An 18,396-nucleotide genomic window follows, 5' to 3' on the forward strand; every position below is an offset into this window, starting at 1 on the left:
TATTATTATTAATTGATAATAATTCATCTTCAAACTGCTGTCGTTGACTAACTTATCCTCCATATGCCTATAGCGGCAACGCCGCGGTCTCGACGTAGCGTATTATTTGAAATTCGCAGGTGTCCAAACAAACAGAATGATCGAACGGGAGCGAGCGAACGCCAAGCCGAGCGCGCCATCCAAGTGCAATGTTGCCAAATCTAAAGGCTTACTACTTTAGTCACTAGAGAATCTACAGAAACTTTCGTTAGACTTTAGACGTATCTCCTTACCCGATAAACCTCCTTAACCTAGGAAGCAAAAAACTCACCCAAGGAATAAAAACATTTGGTCTTATGATTGTATGACAGCTAGAAATTATTTTTTTTCAGGAACTGTAGAGTGAAGTTGGCTCTTTCAAAAAACGTATCAAAAGTTGACCTGCGATATACAGGAGGCAAAAAAATCGTGCAAAACCTGATAATTTAAAATTTGAAAAATCTCGACTTTTTCAAATAGAAGATCCTGTGTTTTCTGATTTCATTAGATGCCTTTCTGTAGACCCTACAATTTTTTAATAGCTTTCCTTATACCTAAGTTGCGTAGTTTTTACAAAAATAAAAACATTTTTATGTAAAATACCGGGAAAAATATAGCTGTCATACAATCATAATCATGTCCACTACTAGAAGTGACGAAACACAAGAAAAAAAAATTAAATGTCGATTATCTCGAAAACTATCAATATTTTAATAGGGATCATAACACAAAGTCCCGTTAATTTTTCACGTAAAATTTGATAATGCCGTAAAAATATAGGTTTCCATTAAAAAAAATTAAGTTGGTACCTGCCCAGGAAAAAATGAACACCCTGTATATGCAAATATATTTTCATTTTGTGCAGCTCGGGAAAGTAGGCAACTATGTAGAAAAAAAAATTAAGTTATATCTTTTATTAACCTAGATATTGGACTTACGCGCACTAGGTGGACACGGTGTATAGGTAAAAAATTTATCTGTCAACCAGAAGCCACTGCCATAGCTAATTATTACACCCGTTGCACACATGCCGGAACCGGCTAACCGGATCCGGTTAGCCGGCAGCAAGGTGTACAGAGTCTTATGGCAGCTTTAAAAAGTTATGTACAGTATAAATTCGCTATGCACTGTAAATTTTTAACGAACGATAGTGAAATTTTCTATTAATTGGGTTTAAACAAATCAATATTTTAGTTACACTTACAGCCAAAATGCTCCCAAATTTTGGCCCCCCAGACAAATGACGCTCCGGACAAATGTCCGGATTGCCCGCCCTTAGAGCGTTTTTTGCAACCTAACCCAGGTTAGGTTGCAAAAAACGGGTTTAAAGTTAAATCTGCGTTGGAATTTTGGAAGTTGATTCATTAAGAGTTTTTTAAACAAGTGAAGAAATAATTACTGAAAATGACTACCGCCTACTGCAACGCATGCATCAGTTCGCCTTAACATTGATTGACGAACTATTTCGAATATACCTGGTATCTGATTAATAATGACACACGATTTAAATATCTTGTTTCTTAGATCTTGTTCATTTTGGACTGGAGTTTTGTAAATTAGTGACTTCAAGTGACCCCATATAAAATATGGAAGAATAAAAGGTCCAATAAGGTGATCACTGATAAATCCAACCCAAATATTTAGGGAAAGGTGTACTTCAAAATAATTTTCTATGATATCATTGGGATTATTCTCAGTCGAGATATGGTTATTGAGAAAGATAATGATGACATTTTGGTTCCGAGGTTCTTAATAAATCTATTACGCAACCAAATGCATAAATCTACTTTGAGGGGAAAATCTCTAGGAATAGCGCCTGCACATGTTGCATGTGGTAAAGATAAAGTTGTTGAGATCTTAAAATTTGCCACACAATTGTGTGTGTAATCTATTCACAAACAATTTTCCGTGAAATAATTTGCGAGTATTCTTCAATTTTACTTAACACAGCTTCTTCAATCTCAACTGTTCGAACTGTCGCAGGCCTTCCTATTATCTGTTGTCCTTTTAAAACTGTCAGTTTAACAAAGTCTTGCGTGAATATTAATAAAAGTGTGGACGTGTGGAACCTCCCGTTGAGGAAATCGTGCCAGATACGTTCATCTTGACTGATTCTGCTGTCATGGAAACCATGGCTAGCTATGCATGTACCTACTGTTGTCTTATGTACTGCTGCTGCGGAGGAAAAATGCAGGATGCTTTATGCGAGTTTTTATTTTTTTCTAATTTTCACTAATTTGGTGATAGTAATTTGTATAATTTGTAAAGTTATAGTGACATGACTCTTTTTAGCTTATTTTTCAAAAACTATTGTTGATTAGTGATTCGACTTACAAAATTCCAAAGCAGGTTTAACTTTAAACCAGTTTTTTTTACAAAACGGCTACTTTCAGCGACAAATACTAAAAGTCCCCTTTGTACGTAAAATTGAATGGTGAATATGTATGTTTAGTCAAAAGTGCGACACAAAAAAGAGATGGTTATTTAAATCCAGGTACAACACTGTATGTGGCGCTCTCTAACATTAAACAAAAAACTAAGTAAATATTTGAGATTCTCAACATCAATACTCTGTTTCCCGAATTGCGTCAAATTGCCATGTTAAACAAAACTATAAGGAAAATACCAAATAAACATTTTTTGGACTCTATATCTCCAGAACGAAACCGTTGCGGACCCATGTTCACACGAAATTTTTACCTTAAAATTAGTGAAAGGTTCACCCTTTAAAGTTTGTACAAGTGCTTCTTAAACACCCTATATATATTCCGCGGGTGTTATATGTGGTTGTGGAATTTCTCCGAGTTCCTTTCCGCGATGAATCTGCATGGTCCTCAAAAGAACCATTTGTTTGACAACGTTTCGGTAAAATCTCATTTACCATCTTCAGTCTTCTTACTTCTGCTTCGCATTACTACGTTCGGCTCCGAAGAAGTGTATGGAATGAAACACCTTAAAAACCAGTCTAAAAATTAAGCAGATTCCATCCACCCAGATGGAGAACAATTATATCGAGCACCTTCCGGACCATCATTGCACCATGTTGACTAAAGGTGTAACCCCTTATAATTAATGAACATGGGAACAAAGTCACCAACTGCGTTACAGCACATTAGAACCGTATATGAAGCCTTTGTTACACTGCCGACCAACTTTGTGGGATTTCTACTTCCACGTTGCCCAGCATCCGTTTGGGAGCCAGTCTCATCACAATTATAGATATTCTGAGGTTTAAGTTTTAAATTAAATGTAGTCATTATTATATCCAATTTATTATAAAAAATCCTCCATAACATCAGGTGTTCCAGCAGTAGCTCCATTTTTAGGTACATTTTGTGCGACTCTACGACTGATTTCATTTTTCCAGCGTAACTCAAACATTTGGCACCAATCAGCCCCAGGAGTTCCATCTTGAAATGGATTTGGTCGATCCATTCTTCGGTAGTATTCCACAACACACCTTTTCAATTGTCGCCTATCAAAGCCGTAACCCCATTCTCCCAGTTTAATCAAATAATAAACGAGTTCCTCTTCCCTTGTTACTTTATTAACTTTAACTTATTACATTTCCATCCCTTTACATGATTCATTACAGTTATACGATTGATACCAAATCTTTGAGCAACTCGTTTGAAGGAAATTCCACTCTTAACCTCGTCAACGGCTTTTATCATGTCTTCATTTTTATAAGTTTTTCTTGGCATTTTAAGAAATGATATTATTAGATAAATATTTATTACAATGTCAATGTTTACTAAAGGGTGAGATTGACAGAGTCAATGTTTTCGGATGGGCAAAGATTGACAGTGACACACTTAACCTTAAATAACTGAAAACTAAATTGCAAATGTTACTTCAAAACAAATTTGGTTTTTTTAGTTATTTATCACGGAAATATTATTGAAGTGCATAATTACCTTTTTGCTATATCAAACACGGCCACAGTAGGCAGTAAACATAAAGTTTTCACAGCCAAAGTTCAACCGTGCACGCGAAACAGAAACTCACTGGCGCGGTAAAGGCCGGTTTACACGCTACGAGAAATCGTAACGATGTGTGACAAATTTATTGCTGCAATAAATCGAAAGAGTGGAGTACTGTTTCCACGTTAACGATAAATCGGAACGATTTCCTTCCATATTTCGTTGTTAACAGCTATCGACCTCAAAAAAACTTTTGCCATGGAGGAAGTAGTGTTGTTGTCGTTGTACATCGGTTGTTTAGCGAGAAAAGTGAAAAAAGCGCAAAAACAGATAACAAAGTGGAGCCGCGAGTGGTTACTAAAGAGAAGAGAATTTTCTCATGTGAAGTTAATGAAAGAATTGAGAAATGAACCGAATGACTGGCGAAATTATTTGAGAATGGACGAAGAGACTTATGTTGAGTTGTTAAGGTCAGCCAAAAACAATCACCGGACTATATCTGATGAATTGCAAATGCAAACTGAGTGAAATTGTAGCGAGAAATGCCGGCTACTTGTTTACACGTTCAAACATGTCGTTACGATTCGCAGAAATTGATCCCGGCCGGCATCAACCATCCAACCCAACTCCCATTCCAATAAATCGCTACAATTTCCTATTTACACCCAACGATAAATCGTAACGATTCGATTGTTACGATAAATTGCTAGCATTTATTGTAGCGTGTAAACCTGCCTTAAGGGGTGTGTTTACGTTGAGTTGGATTTTCAAATGTGGCCGCTAGGTGGCGAAATATGTAGTTTATTCATGGCCTCCTTCCCGGTACATTTGCGCGGTAAATAAGATAAACACGCGCGAATTTGAAAAAAAAATTGTCAATGTTAACCCTATGTCAATGTTGGTCCGCGTCACCTTATACATATATAATAAATACTGTACTTACCGCAACTTTCTTTTTAATGGAATTTAGTTTTTCTTGTGCAGCTGCCAGTTCAGCATTAGCTGCGGCCAATGCTTTTCTCTTAGGTTCTACATCACAGAATACTTCGTAAAACTTTATAATGTTAATGACCCAAGCGCAAAGACCTGCCGCTGCAGCCGATTTGGATCTGACAAATTCAGGTTCGAACTCAGCATCTTTTAAATACGGTTCTATAGCCTTGATTACCTCTGGGTGAATGTTTTCTTTATCATAATTGATCAATGAATCCAAAAATGTGTCGACTTTAGCCATGACGATTTTTGCTGCTTTCCAGCTTCTGTCCTTCGGAATTTTCCCCCCTGGGGCCAAAAGGACCATGACAGCCGCTGTTACGTTAGTGACTGCCCCTAAAAATCATCAGTATGTCGAATAAGAAGGGGTATACTATCATTAATATTTTATACATACAGCCTAATTGACAAAATTTCAGCTACCACTGATTTTCGTCGTTCCAAATATCATCATACAAAATTTTGAACGAATACTTTGGATTCGTTTTTCTTTACGGAAAGAAAATCAAAACCGTAATTGTAGTCTGAAAATTGTACTTCAAGTGTTGGACCTTATTCTGAATATGCTGGATAAGTATTTTTATTTTTTGAATGGGTCAGTGTCGTACCAACTTGTATTAAAATATTTAGATAAGTCATGTTTAGCCGGCTTTAGGATACTGTAATAGGAATTTTCGACAACGTATAAAGGATCACCGAGAAAGCTATCATAAGAGAAGAAATATAATTTAATTAAGAATCTATAATGTGAAGAAGTTTGTAATGAATAATTCATGAAAATTTCTATAATTAATTCGATAATTTAATTTTGCTAATGATGCACTGATATTTTTTTTTAAATCTTTAGTTAATTTAAAACAGAATTCAAATGAAAATAACAAAAGAAATGTCTATTACCTACAATAAAAACACATAACACAATAAAAACATAATAAATATTCAACAAAACCTTAGTTTATGCATGCGTTTATTTGTCGTAAAAAAATTAAAATGTACTAAAGTATACCATCATTTTTTGAAAGACATTCAGTAACTATAGTGTGGAATAGCCAAATGGAATAAATTCAGTATCTCAATTATTGTGCATATTTATAAAAAAAATCCGAGACACGTCGATTTTGGATTCTGAAATGACATCCTACAACGTTAAAATTTCATCCCTAATTCAACCCCTTCGAGTGATAGTTGCAACCCCTAAATTTTTAAACGGGAAGTGGGAGCTTGTGATATCTCATTTGAAAGGTCTTTCCATTCTCTATTAAAAAAAGTTATTGCTTTAATATATGTTGCAAAAATTAACGGTCTGCTTCATGAAATTGGTTACAACATACAAAAACAAAAACTTACAGCGTATTGTTTTTGCAGGCTAGAAAAAACAATATTTCAGTGTTCTGTTTCAACATTATCAACTAAAAAGAAGACAAAAACTTATCAAAATTCTTCATAGCTGGCATTACCAGTTTTATTGAAAACGCCGTAGCTACTTGCTATTTAGTTGAAATAGTTGTCAGTGTTTTGCGTATTGTTTGAGATTTGCTAACTGCAATTTCTTTAGATAAATGCATAAAATAATAATTATACAGATGGTTGGTTACGGAGACAGAATGCGATCACGATTTGTGAAGAAATTATGCAAAGGTTAGACAATGTTATCCAACTAGAAAATATTTATTTTGGGTTAAAGAAAATTCTCGCAGGATGACAGAATTGCATTACATTCCTGAAACGTTTAATGTTCATGTATTATTCACTCTTTCCGGAAAAAGTGTTTGTTTTACTATTTTTAAACTATATATTGGTTACGATCATTTAATACGGTTTTTTGCAAAAAAATGTTGTTGTCGTTGTCATGGTTGTTGTTGTTGTTAAACTTCAAAAATTATTTGAAGAAATGTGAATTATTTTGTTATATCACCAACATTCTGTTTTTCTAAGACGTAAACTTCTGCAAACTATGTTTATTGAACCTTTTTCTTAGAAAAAAACCTTCTATCGACTGTTAGGGTTTGACTGCTAATACTTGACTGAAAATTACCTGGTGGGGATCCGAAAGACTTTAATTCCGTTAAATTTGCTTTGTTTAACGTATTAAGTGCTTCCTGGGCAGCTAACAGGGCGGGTTCCGCTTTCATCAGATCCTCTTCACAATCCTTTTGTTTCTTACTCACTTCGTCTGCAATCATGGCAACTCTAGCCTCTTCTTCATCTGCTAAGTTTTTTTCTATGGAAACCTTTTCCGTTTCTATACCTACGATTTGTATCAAATGATCTGCTGCATCGTTTTTCTCTTTAAGCTCAATCTCTTGGATGGCTAACTTCTTTTTTAGTTCATCCACTTGTTTCGATGTGCTTTCTAACTTTTCTAAACCGTTCTCCAATCGTTTAACTTTAGAATCAAGTTCTTCGGATTTTTGACAAAGCAGTTTGGAGTATAAGTTTATTTGCTCCAAATACGATTTTGGAGTAGTGTAGTTATACCTCCTTTCGTTTTGGAGATACATCTTTGATATTGTATTGACGGATGTGTGGGCAAATGCCATAAATCTGGCAGAAGAGTCTCGTAATTCTTCCTAAAATAATTATTTTACAGTAATTTGTCTAATTGCAAGTTCGCCAGTTGAGTTGCTAAGCTCAAAATCTCAATAATAACTAAAAAATCTTTTAAACTAATATATGACTTTACGTTAACTAGGAATTACAGACTTTTTAAGCTAATTCAAATTAATTCTTAACATCTTCATTTCCAGTCTCATGAAATGTAGTTATATCTACCCTTTGATTCCATAACAAAACATATGTATTTACCTATGTTACATACAGATATGCTGATAATAGACAATTCAAAATACGCGCCAGAAAGTCGCCAATTAGGAAAGTAGGGGTTTTAGTTTTACAGTGTGGGGACAGGGCATGTAAAAAAGAAAATGGGAGTGGTAATATAATGTCGCGATGTATACAGGGTTGTCCGATTTTTATGCAGGAAACTTCGAGGACAAATAGATCTCTTTAAAATAATAGGAGTTTGCCTTATAAACATAGGTCTGGAACGGCCTCGTTTTAGAGATACAGGGTGTTGAGTTGTTAAAAAAAATTGATTTTCTATTTGTATCTCCGGAATCTATTAACCGATTTCAATAAAATTTGATATAGATAATGTATGATAGAAGAACTTATATTCCCCAAAATATGAGCCCTAAAGGTTCAACCAGTAGTGTACAACTGGACAGGGGTCACCCCCTTTTTATTAAAAAAAAACCTACGCCATTGTATTTTTTACAAGTTACTGCATCGGATTTATATTCTAATGCACTAAATACGTAAAAAAAGGTAACTTGAATTTTTTCCCTAAGATTCACCATTTTCAAGTTATTCATACCAATACAATCCCCTTGTGGTGGACACTTCAAACCATAATATTACAAGCATATTTATGTTTATGCTTAAAAGTAAGAACAATTTGTAAGCACATCAACAAAATTCTTTCCATATGACCTGTGAGGTAGTGTTCCTGGTGTTTTAGTTTCCCCTCTTTACAAATAAAAACAATTTATCAAAATAATAATAAAAATACATTTACCAAGTAACAACTAAACAAGAAACGAAATTAACGTTACGTATTTACAGCAATTGTTCAAAATGTGAACCACCCACATCCATACATTTCTGACATCTTTTATTAATGGAACTAATTGAAGCTAATACCATGTGATGGTTTTCTTTTAATTCATTACACCTGCGTTCTATTCGCTATAGTAGTTGTAGTCTAGTATCTATTTGAGTAAACTTTACTTTTCAGATAGGTAATCCCAAACACAGAAATCCAAGACACTGGACCCTGTCCACCATTATGGTTGACATTGGCATTTGATCTTCTGTATTATCAAGGAGCACCATCCATTTGTATCCAGTATTTTGTCGTATATTTAATGGTACATTCTCTAATAATTCATATAGATGGTTTTCTAGAAAGTTTAGAAATGGCTGGGAATTTAAATGCGGTGGCAAAAAGAAAGGTCCAAAATACTCTTAAAACTTCATTTCTGTGCCTTTCATTGTTCCGTCGTGATTTTCCAAATATCGTTTTAATCCAAAAAGATGAAAGCGACGAGTGTAAAGAATTTTGTGATATGCTTACAAGTTGCACTTACTTTTAAACATAAACATAAATATTCTTATAATATTATGGTTAGAAGTGTCTGCTACAAGGGGATTGTGTTGGTATGAATAACTTGAGAACGGCGAACTTTAAGGAAAAAATTCAAGTTACCTTTTTTACGTATTTTGTGCAATATAATATAAATATGTTTCAATAGCGTGTAAAAAATACAGTGGTGTAAGTTTTTTTTATAAAAAAAGGGGTTGACCTTGTCCAGTTGTACACCACTGGTTAAACCTTTAGAGCTCATATTTTAGGAAATACAAGGCCTACTATCATACATTATCTGTACTAAATTTTATTGAAATCGGTTAATAGATTCCGGAGATATAAGCAAAAAATCAATTTTTTTTTAACAACTTCGACACCCTGTATCTCTAAAACGAGGCCGTTCCAGACCTATGTTTATAAGGCAAACACCTACTATTTTAAAGAGATCTATCTACCCTCGAAGTTTCCTGCATAAAATTCGGACCACCCTGTATACATCCTAGATTCCTCGAACAATAAAGAGTTAAAAAGTAAGTCCAAGTTGCAAATTCATTTATTACAGTTACAAATACACTTCACTACGTAAAAATACAACAACCCATATGATACTAATGAAAATCAATAAATATTATTTGAAATCTTTATGACATTATTTCCTTTTCTTATTTATCTCACTTTCGTGTATATCTTAATTATTACATATTATATCACCTGTGGGTATGGTATTAGGCTAATTCCAACAAATTCAAAAAATGTTCCTCGATACCAAGAAGGTATGCAAAATATATCTAACTAGACAGAAAATTTTCCTAATTGTTGATATTGAAACTAAACAACTACTGTAAATAGCAGTAATAAATAATTATTGAATATATAATTAAATAGTATATTGTTATATTAGATTAAAATTGTCACTTCTGTGGCGAGCAAAACATGCAATTTTTTCTCTAACCGAAACCCCCACTTAATTATTAATTTGTGCTTTGAAATTATTCAAACCAAATTTGGATAACAAAGCAAAGTAGGTAAGTAGGATATATCGATGTAGTCATGGATACTTTGTCAAACACTAGTCGCCATATTGCTAATAGAGTTCATTTGTGATTGTGGTCAATTTGCTGAAAATTCTGTAAAAATGAAATCTAATGAATATTTAGGTGTACCTGAGGAGATACTGAAGTGTGCGAAAGAGGTTTCTTTGAATCTTCTCCCAAAGAAATCTCGAGAAATTGATGAATGTGTCTACCAACGTTTTATGAATTGGTGCAAAGAAAAAACATTAAGTTGTATTCAGAAGATGTATTGATGGTGTATTTCTCAAACTTACCTAATAAAATGAAGTCATCAACGCTTCGGTCGCAATATTCAGTGTTGCGGTAGACGCTGGATATCAAGGAGGGGATTGATATAAGCAAATATTCAAAGTTACGTGCGTTTCTCAAGAGACAAAATGAGGGATATATACCGAAAAAATCACGAATATTTACAAAGGAGCAAGTTGATTGCTTTTTGAATAGTGTACCTGATAATTTATATTTGATGATGAAGGTAAACGCTTTTTAAAAAGCTTCTTTATAGGTCGTCCTAATAGGTGAGGGTTGCAGGCGCATGCCGTTCTGATGAATTAGTGAATTTAACAATTGATAATGTTGAAGATGTGAAATCCCCCTTAATTATAAAAAGACCAAAACAAAGAGACCACTTCCTTTTACTGTGCTGGAAGACAATTATTATTATATATAAGTTTTTATAGAAAATATATTGCTTTACGTCCACCCGGATTGGTAAAATGTCGATTATTTCTCCTATGTGTTAGTGGAAAGTGTCATCGAATAGTAGTCGGTATTCATAAAGTCAGTGCCTGCCGCACGATGTATCATTTTTGTTTGTTTGTACAAAAATCAAATATCTTGACTCAGAGAGTAGATAAAAATATGAGCCTGGTTGCAAATGAAAGCTGAATGAATGTAGAATATGGAAAAAATATGACTGAGACGATTTTTTTTCTATATGACCTTCGAATTACTAGGCAAAGTGTATGCAACCCAAAAATTTTATGGATTTTTCTAATTATATCGGTCCTAATTCTCTTAAAATTTATTCCAATGCACATGATTTTGCACAATTTGGCACGGCAATTCCAAATCTGGCGTCAAAAATTTTCTACCATTTTTCTAACGCTAGCAAAGTCTCTCCAAAGTCGGTATTATTTTCAATCTGCTTTTTGACACTTTTAAGCAAGAAAATAATTCACAAATTAAATATTAATTATCAACCTGGGTTTCTGTTTTTTATTTTACAAATAAATGTCAAATAAACACACTGTAGAAGGTAAGCAGTGACTTATAGATACATTTTTTTTTTATTAACGACGAAAAAAAATCAAAATTGATAGATACAATCTATACAATTGATGGGTATAACCACTCTGCTTAAAATAAATAAGTGAATCTTTAATCATCATTCCCTCTTTGCAGAAGCATTAGGTATAAACTCAGTACTAGTGAAAAATATTGCAGTAATCTTGGCAGTTTTCAAAAGCAAAAGAATTTTGAAACTGGAGAAGCTTGAAGACTATTGTTTGGAAACTTATTGGTTACATTATGATTTGTTTCCTTGGGCAAGAATGAATCCAAGTTTACATAAACTGCTGATGCATGGTTGTGAAATAGTTGAGCAGTTTCCGGTTTCTATTGCATATTATTCGGAAGATGCAATTGAGTCGTGGCACAAGTTATATAGAAAAAATATGAAATCACGTGTCCGTCAAAATAGTCGAAAAAATTGATTACTGGATACATTCAATCGAGCTGTATACCTTTCGGATACCAAGATATCATTGATATTGTTTAAAAATCGTCTGAAATTTTATCAATTAAAAAAAGGCACAGTTGATATTAAACCATACATTGAAACTGTCGAAACTACAGAAATAAGAGAAGATAGCGAAGAATTTGAAGGAGACAGTTATTCATCGGACACATCAGTTATTTATAATAATAATATCTCTACTCCTCATTCTAACTACGAGAATTAGCCCAGAAGTCGGAGACTTGTGCGGGAGAGGAGACTGCATATTATTATTAAGCAGGCCGCAATTGCGCACAGGAACGACTTCTGTTGGTAGGCCCTAACCATCATTCAGTGCAGGAATGAGGGAAACCTGGAAAACCTCATTAATTAGGGGGGTGGTCAAATGCCAACCGGTGTCAATCTCTCACATTGATCCAAGCCAACATTCTTCCACCCTACCATACCTGTACAGAGGGTGCCAATCCTCCGTACAAGCATAGCTAATCTACGGTCTACCTGCTGCGGGATTCGAAACCCGGGCAGATCGACACATCGATTTAAGTACTGACGCCTTAAACCGTGCGGCTATCGACCGTGTATTTAAATTATAGTAATTATTATATTTTTATCAATTTTGAATTTTTTTTTCGTCGTTAATAAAAAAAAAATTATCTATAAGTCACTGCTTACCTTCTATAGTGTGTTTATTTGACATTTATTTGTAAAATAAAAAACAGAAATCCAGGTTAATAATTAATCTTTAATTTGTGAATAATTTTCTTGCTTAAGTGTCAAAAAGCAGTTTAAAAATAATACCGACTTTGGAGGCGTTAGAAAAATGATAGAAAATTTTTGACGCCAGATTTGGAATTGCCGTGCCAAATTGTGCAAAATCATGTGCATTGGAATAAATTTTAAGAGAATTAGGACCGATATAATTAGAAAAATCCATAAAATTTTTGGGTTGCATAGACTTTGCCTAGTCATTCGGAGGTCATATAGAAAAAAAAAATCGTCTCAGTCATATTTTTTCCATATTCTACATCCATTCAGCTTTCATTTGCAGCCAGGCTCATATTTTTATCTACTCTCTGAGTCAAGATACTTGATTTTTGTACAAACAAACAAAAATGATACATAGTGTGCCGTCTCGCAAGAAGTGGAAAAATGTTTGAAGCTGGACTGCTTTAAGAATTGCTCCAAGAATGTGGGTAGTGGCAGTTTCAGTGGTTTATTTAATTTTAATACTTATTCAAACTGTGTATTTAATATCAATGTAGATAAACAAAAATTATTGTAAATATCGTTGAATAAATTTTTATAAATTAAAATTTGATTAACACTTTTAATCTAAGAATTAAAAGTGAAATTTATTTACCAAATTCTATAAATTTATCTTAACCATCATCAGAGTGGCCCTTTTAAGTGGTTATAACTTCCTTATGAAGAATTTTTGGACCCACGTTTATATAAAGAAAAAGTAAATCTTTTTCGACATAGAACACCCTGTAGAAATATTGCCCCCTAACTTCGGTACACCCTGTATATTAAAAATAAAAGGCAACAAGGTGCGTGTTATCAAACTGACGTTATAATGATTACTGATTACACACAAGAAGATGAGTTAACTTTTCATATTCATTACACTAACAAAAATTGGAAGATTATTGTTTATTTTAAATTTCTATAGAGACTAACTTGTCTAAGTATATGTATAGTTTAGCTTATCTAGATATTTGGTATCAAGGAGTAGATAATTAATTTCATGAAATTGAAGCATACCTTTAGAATAAAAAAATTATTTAAAATTATTATTACTAATCGGTATTTAAAAGATCTGGAATTTTTTGTAAAATTGTAATATTTCTTCATATTCAGATTTTAAAAAAAGTATGTATAAACACATCAAATATATAAAATATTTAGTTACCGGTAAAACGTCAAGTTCTTGAAGAAATCTTGCCGCCACAGAAACAAGGGCATCTTGAGGCCATTCATGAAACCAGTTTGTTTGCGTATTGTTAATTATAGCAGGAAATTTCCTAGATCTCACCCTCAGCGTTGATCCAACAGGAGAAAAACACAGTACCAACTTGAACTGCCTCCGAACCCGATCTATGAAGAATTTCCAACAATTCTCTCTAGTGTCCAATATGCCTGCACCCTTTACTTCGTTCCTGACACCAGCGATTATATTCTCTATCTCATCATCTGGAAACATATCTGGAATTTCTCCAGATGCTAGCATATCGTTCATTGGCACCAGAAAATATTCATTAGGAACTTGTGCGTCTGTCATAAGAAACATAATGCCCACGTTTTTCATTCCACTCTTCAAATAAAGTGACGCCAACTCGTGCCTAAGATCAGCTACTCCGTAACCTTTTTTTAATTGGATTTGTGCTACTTCCAGGGATGATATGAAAGCAGCTAATCTAGCCAAAGATTGTTTGCCGCTGCCGCCAACACCTACCAAGAGGGCACTGCCACGAGGTGATTCAAGGATTCTATTAATCCTAAAATAAATAATTTATTTTTTTAAATATTGTTATCCAATAATCGATTTTAATCTTTAACTAAATTACAATTTCTGTGTGAGAAGTCAATAAACATAGATACAATAATAAGAAACAATATTAATACATTGTATTGTTTATACCATAGTATAGATTAAGTATATAAAAATAAAATAAAACAGAAAAGAAAAAAGGGTAAGTATCTAAAATTACCATAGAGTTCAGCTGTTTTTTTTAACAACCTGTACCATATAACCTACAATAACCTACAAAATGTGTTAACAGGGCGTCCCGAAATGAATGCAACAAAATTTGGTCACAGATTCTTAAGACAAATTTAGGGGACCCTTATTTTTTATTTTTGCCAAGTGGTCACCTCTTTCGGAGTTTTAGCTCCTTGAGATCCGCCCTTAAGAATAGAGAACGCTGTTGTATGAGAATCACTAAATTTGGCACACGAGAAACCACTAAAAAGCGTAGAGTGTAGCACTATCAGATTCCACATGTCATAAAACCGTTATGTAACAAATTTGTGGAGTAAAGTAAGGTATTGACTTCGGAAAAATTAGTAGATCGGGTAACTTTTGAGGACACACTTGTGTGGGTGTTAGGAACAACATATAAAAAGTTAGCAACCGTAGAGTGTACGCCTGATTATTTATTTAACAAATTAGTTGCAAAATTTCATTGTTTATTGTATATCTTACCAAACTGAATTTTGTTTAAAAAACTAATCGAAATTTTACATGACAAACATAAATAATTTTATTTTCTAAAATGAAAACTGTAGGTTGTAGAACTTTTTTAAATCGTACGAAAATGTAAAGCGCCGGCATGGCAGGACGCAAGGAGCGTGCGGCCTCGCGCGCTATCAACTTTTGTTATAACTTTCGATCTATTTGATCAAATTAAGTCCACAAAAATTTAAATGAAAGAGGAAGCTTGTAGCTAACAAGTTATCATGATTTTAAAATCGAAAAAAAATATTTACAGGAATAGTGTGAAAATAAAGTTACGTAACGGTAGAATTTTCTACAAAATGAATTAAAGATCTGACAATTTTTAATTTTTAAGATAAAAATCTAAAACTTTCAGAGATTACTATTGAAATAGCATTTAAAATAGTGAGTGATAAAAAAAAAATATTAAAATTTTAATTCGAAAAATTAATAATTCGAAATATTCAATAATTTTAAAAAAAGGTAAATTTGATTTTTTAGGTCACGTTTCAAAGTCCAATAACTTTAGTTCAAAATATGATATTGCAACTTTGCAGGAGCATTTTTTGAAGCTTGAAAACTGTTCTTTAAGATGGTCAATTTTTTTTTATTTAAAACGTTGAATTTATAATAAAATTTAAATAAAAACAAATAAAAAAAATGTTTTGTTCTAAAACGATGAAATTTGTTGTTAAATATAATTTAATAAAGTTGAAAAAAAAAATTTTTGCTTGTTTAAGCAATATATTTTCAAACTATGATCTTAAAAAAGTATAATCAACGAAAAAAAATTTTGTTACTATAATGTATAAAATACGAAACAATACGATTTTTCAATAAATCGCAAGATTCAGTTTTACCTATATTTTTTCATGATGAAATTATGTAATAGAGGTTTAAGGTAATGTAATTAATTCTCGTGATTCGATAATTATATTTTTGGATATTAGAAAGAGGTAAAGAGAACGTCTGCTCGGTGAATGGAACTCACTTGGCGCATGCTACGTGTCTAACGGAGGGAAGAGAGAATGTTGGAAATATAGTGGCTTTGTGGCTTACTTTTACAGTTTGCCTTGTGAAGCCAAACATATCTACTACGTGTTTTTTGATTCTCGTCTCATTTTTTATTTAAAAAATATTTGTTGAATTAGTTATTGAATTAAGAATCCCATATATTGACTTTTTGCAGAACCCTAAACATCATACCCAAATTTCTTTAAAATTTAACGAGTTGATTTCTTTTTAAATTTGTTTAATGACCTGAAAAATCCTAAAAATATCAGTATGAGTAAAATTGTTCTGAAAATGTAAATTTTAAATAAATTGTTTAAAAAAGTCGGCCATATTGGATTAGCCATTTTGAATTTTCATTTTCTCATATAATATTCTTGTTCAACGACCTCAAAAGTCCTTATAATGTCTATTTAACCAAATTTACTTTGAAATTTGTAATTTTTAAATATATTTTTTTAAATGTCGGCCATATTGGATCAGCCATCTTGAATTTTTATTTTCTGATATAATATTCTTGTTCAGCGACTTCGAAAACCCCTATAATATCAATTTGATTAAAATCTCAGAACACTGAAATCCGATGTTTAGAATAGTTTTTTAGTAGTTAGTGTCAAAAATGGCGTGCGTGTATAACAACTTGGAGTTGATGGATATCGTTTTAGTTTATGGTGAAACAAGAAAACATTTTTATTATGGTGAAGCATTTGTGTTATGGTGAAACAAGACAGCATTTGTGTTAGTTCATAAAAACTGAGTAAGACGGACCCAAATGTGTTTACACGTGGGTGGAAAAAATTTGAACAGTTGTTGTAACATCAGGTATGTCAAATTATTTTATTATTTAAAAACACAAATGAATTTGAACAAAATCAGTTGGGTTTGCTGATATAAAATAGGTGCTATAAAATTCTATTATTCTTTTCCTTGCGAAATTCTTTTGAGTTTTTGCCCGTTTTTATCACTGTTGCCGTGACGGTCGCATTGCGCCAGGTCAGGTTTTACAGTGGACCAGTTTCCAGTGCCGTGCAGAAGTGTATTTTTAAATAATTTTCGAATTGCTCTTTTTGACTTTTTCATTTCAAAATTGTATTTGTAAGAGTCCACTGTACATCCAGAATTTTTTTTTTTTGGATAAGTTCAAGATCACCCTGTATATAGATATAGCGCTGTCGGGCATATAATCGAATAAACGCTATTCATTCATTACTTGTTACAATTTTTACTATTTAGTATTTCTAACACTCATACATATTTTTAAATTCATCAAATATTGTATATCATATAATTATTTATAAGATTAATAATATGAATATCATATTTAAATGGAAAATAATATGTATTACGTTACAAATATATTGATTTATATTTATAACTGTATCTTCATTAATGTAGCTTCATAATAATAACTATATATAACTATATTTATATCAAAAAATTATTTAGAACTAGAATATAAAATGTTATAAAAGGATACGTATAAATAGTCAACCAAAATATTAACTAACCGAGTTTTCGCGAACGTGCGCTTATGCGAATTACTTGTTATAACTTGTTTAAACAAACGCAATGGATTAGACTGCAGCAATCGGGTGTCGCATGGATCATTAGTTTATTGTCTGGCATCAGGAAATAACAGTGAACATTTGACAAATAATGTATAAAAAATAAATAATACATTTTCTACAATATTCATTTGTGCTGTCATAGTGCAACAATCCTTTATTAGTCTGTAGTCATCAATCATGCAACATATGTGAATATTCAATGTTGTATAAAACTGCAGGTTCGAAAAATATTCTTGTGCTATTCGTTATTTAATACAATATTTATTATTCCCAATAGCTAGTATGTACATGATAGTATAGTAAATATCGAATTATCATGATACCAATACCATCATCAATACCTCCGGCACAGCCTGTATTGTTACAACATGTTATGCGCGTTAAATGGCAAATCAATGAATGGTCTCAAGCAAGACATGCAAGCATAACATCCTTTGACCCAACACAATATGGCTGGATATTAAAAAATAATGTATTTGTGCTACAATTATTTTGAAGAAAATACGGCCAAGGAAATGCATATGTTCCTGCAGTGGAAAGTTACCCTGCAGCGATGAAGACATTTGTTCTTGCTTATCACAAGGCTTCAAATGTTGCAATCTTTGCAATTGCTCTATAAAATGTCAAAATGCAGAAATACAAACTGATGATACTGATTCGTAGACTGAAAATTGATTTTTTATTAAATAGTTAAGTTTATATTTAAAT

General features: G+C 32.7%; 1 protein-coding gene across 1 annotated transcript in view; it reads right to left on the reverse strand.

Moving 5' to 3' along the window:
- The window catches only part of LOC108907032 (dynein beta chain, ciliary-like), a gene marked incomplete at its 5' end in the record, with an annotated part of 124,041 nt that overhangs the window by 25,860 nt on the left and 79,785 nt on the right, over positions 1 to 18,396 (reverse strand). Inside the window, 3 exons of the mRNA XM_023455154.1 lie at positions 4,885 to 5,270; positions 6,970 to 7,504; positions 13,805 to 14,390. Coding sequence (XP_023310922.1) covers positions 4,885 to 5,270; positions 6,970 to 7,504; positions 13,805 to 14,390 — 1,507 coding nt within the window. The remainder of the gene's footprint in view (positions 1 to 4,884; positions 5,271 to 6,969; positions 7,505 to 13,804; positions 14,391 to 18,396) is intronic.

This window comes from Anoplophora glabripennis, unplaced genomic scaffold (assembly GCF_000390285.2).
Source record: "Anoplophora glabripennis isolate ALB-LARVAE unplaced genomic scaffold, Agla_2.0 scaffold293, whole genome shotgun sequence".
NCBI classification, from domain to species: domain Eukaryota; kingdom Metazoa; phylum Arthropoda; class Insecta; order Coleoptera; family Cerambycidae; genus Anoplophora; species Anoplophora glabripennis.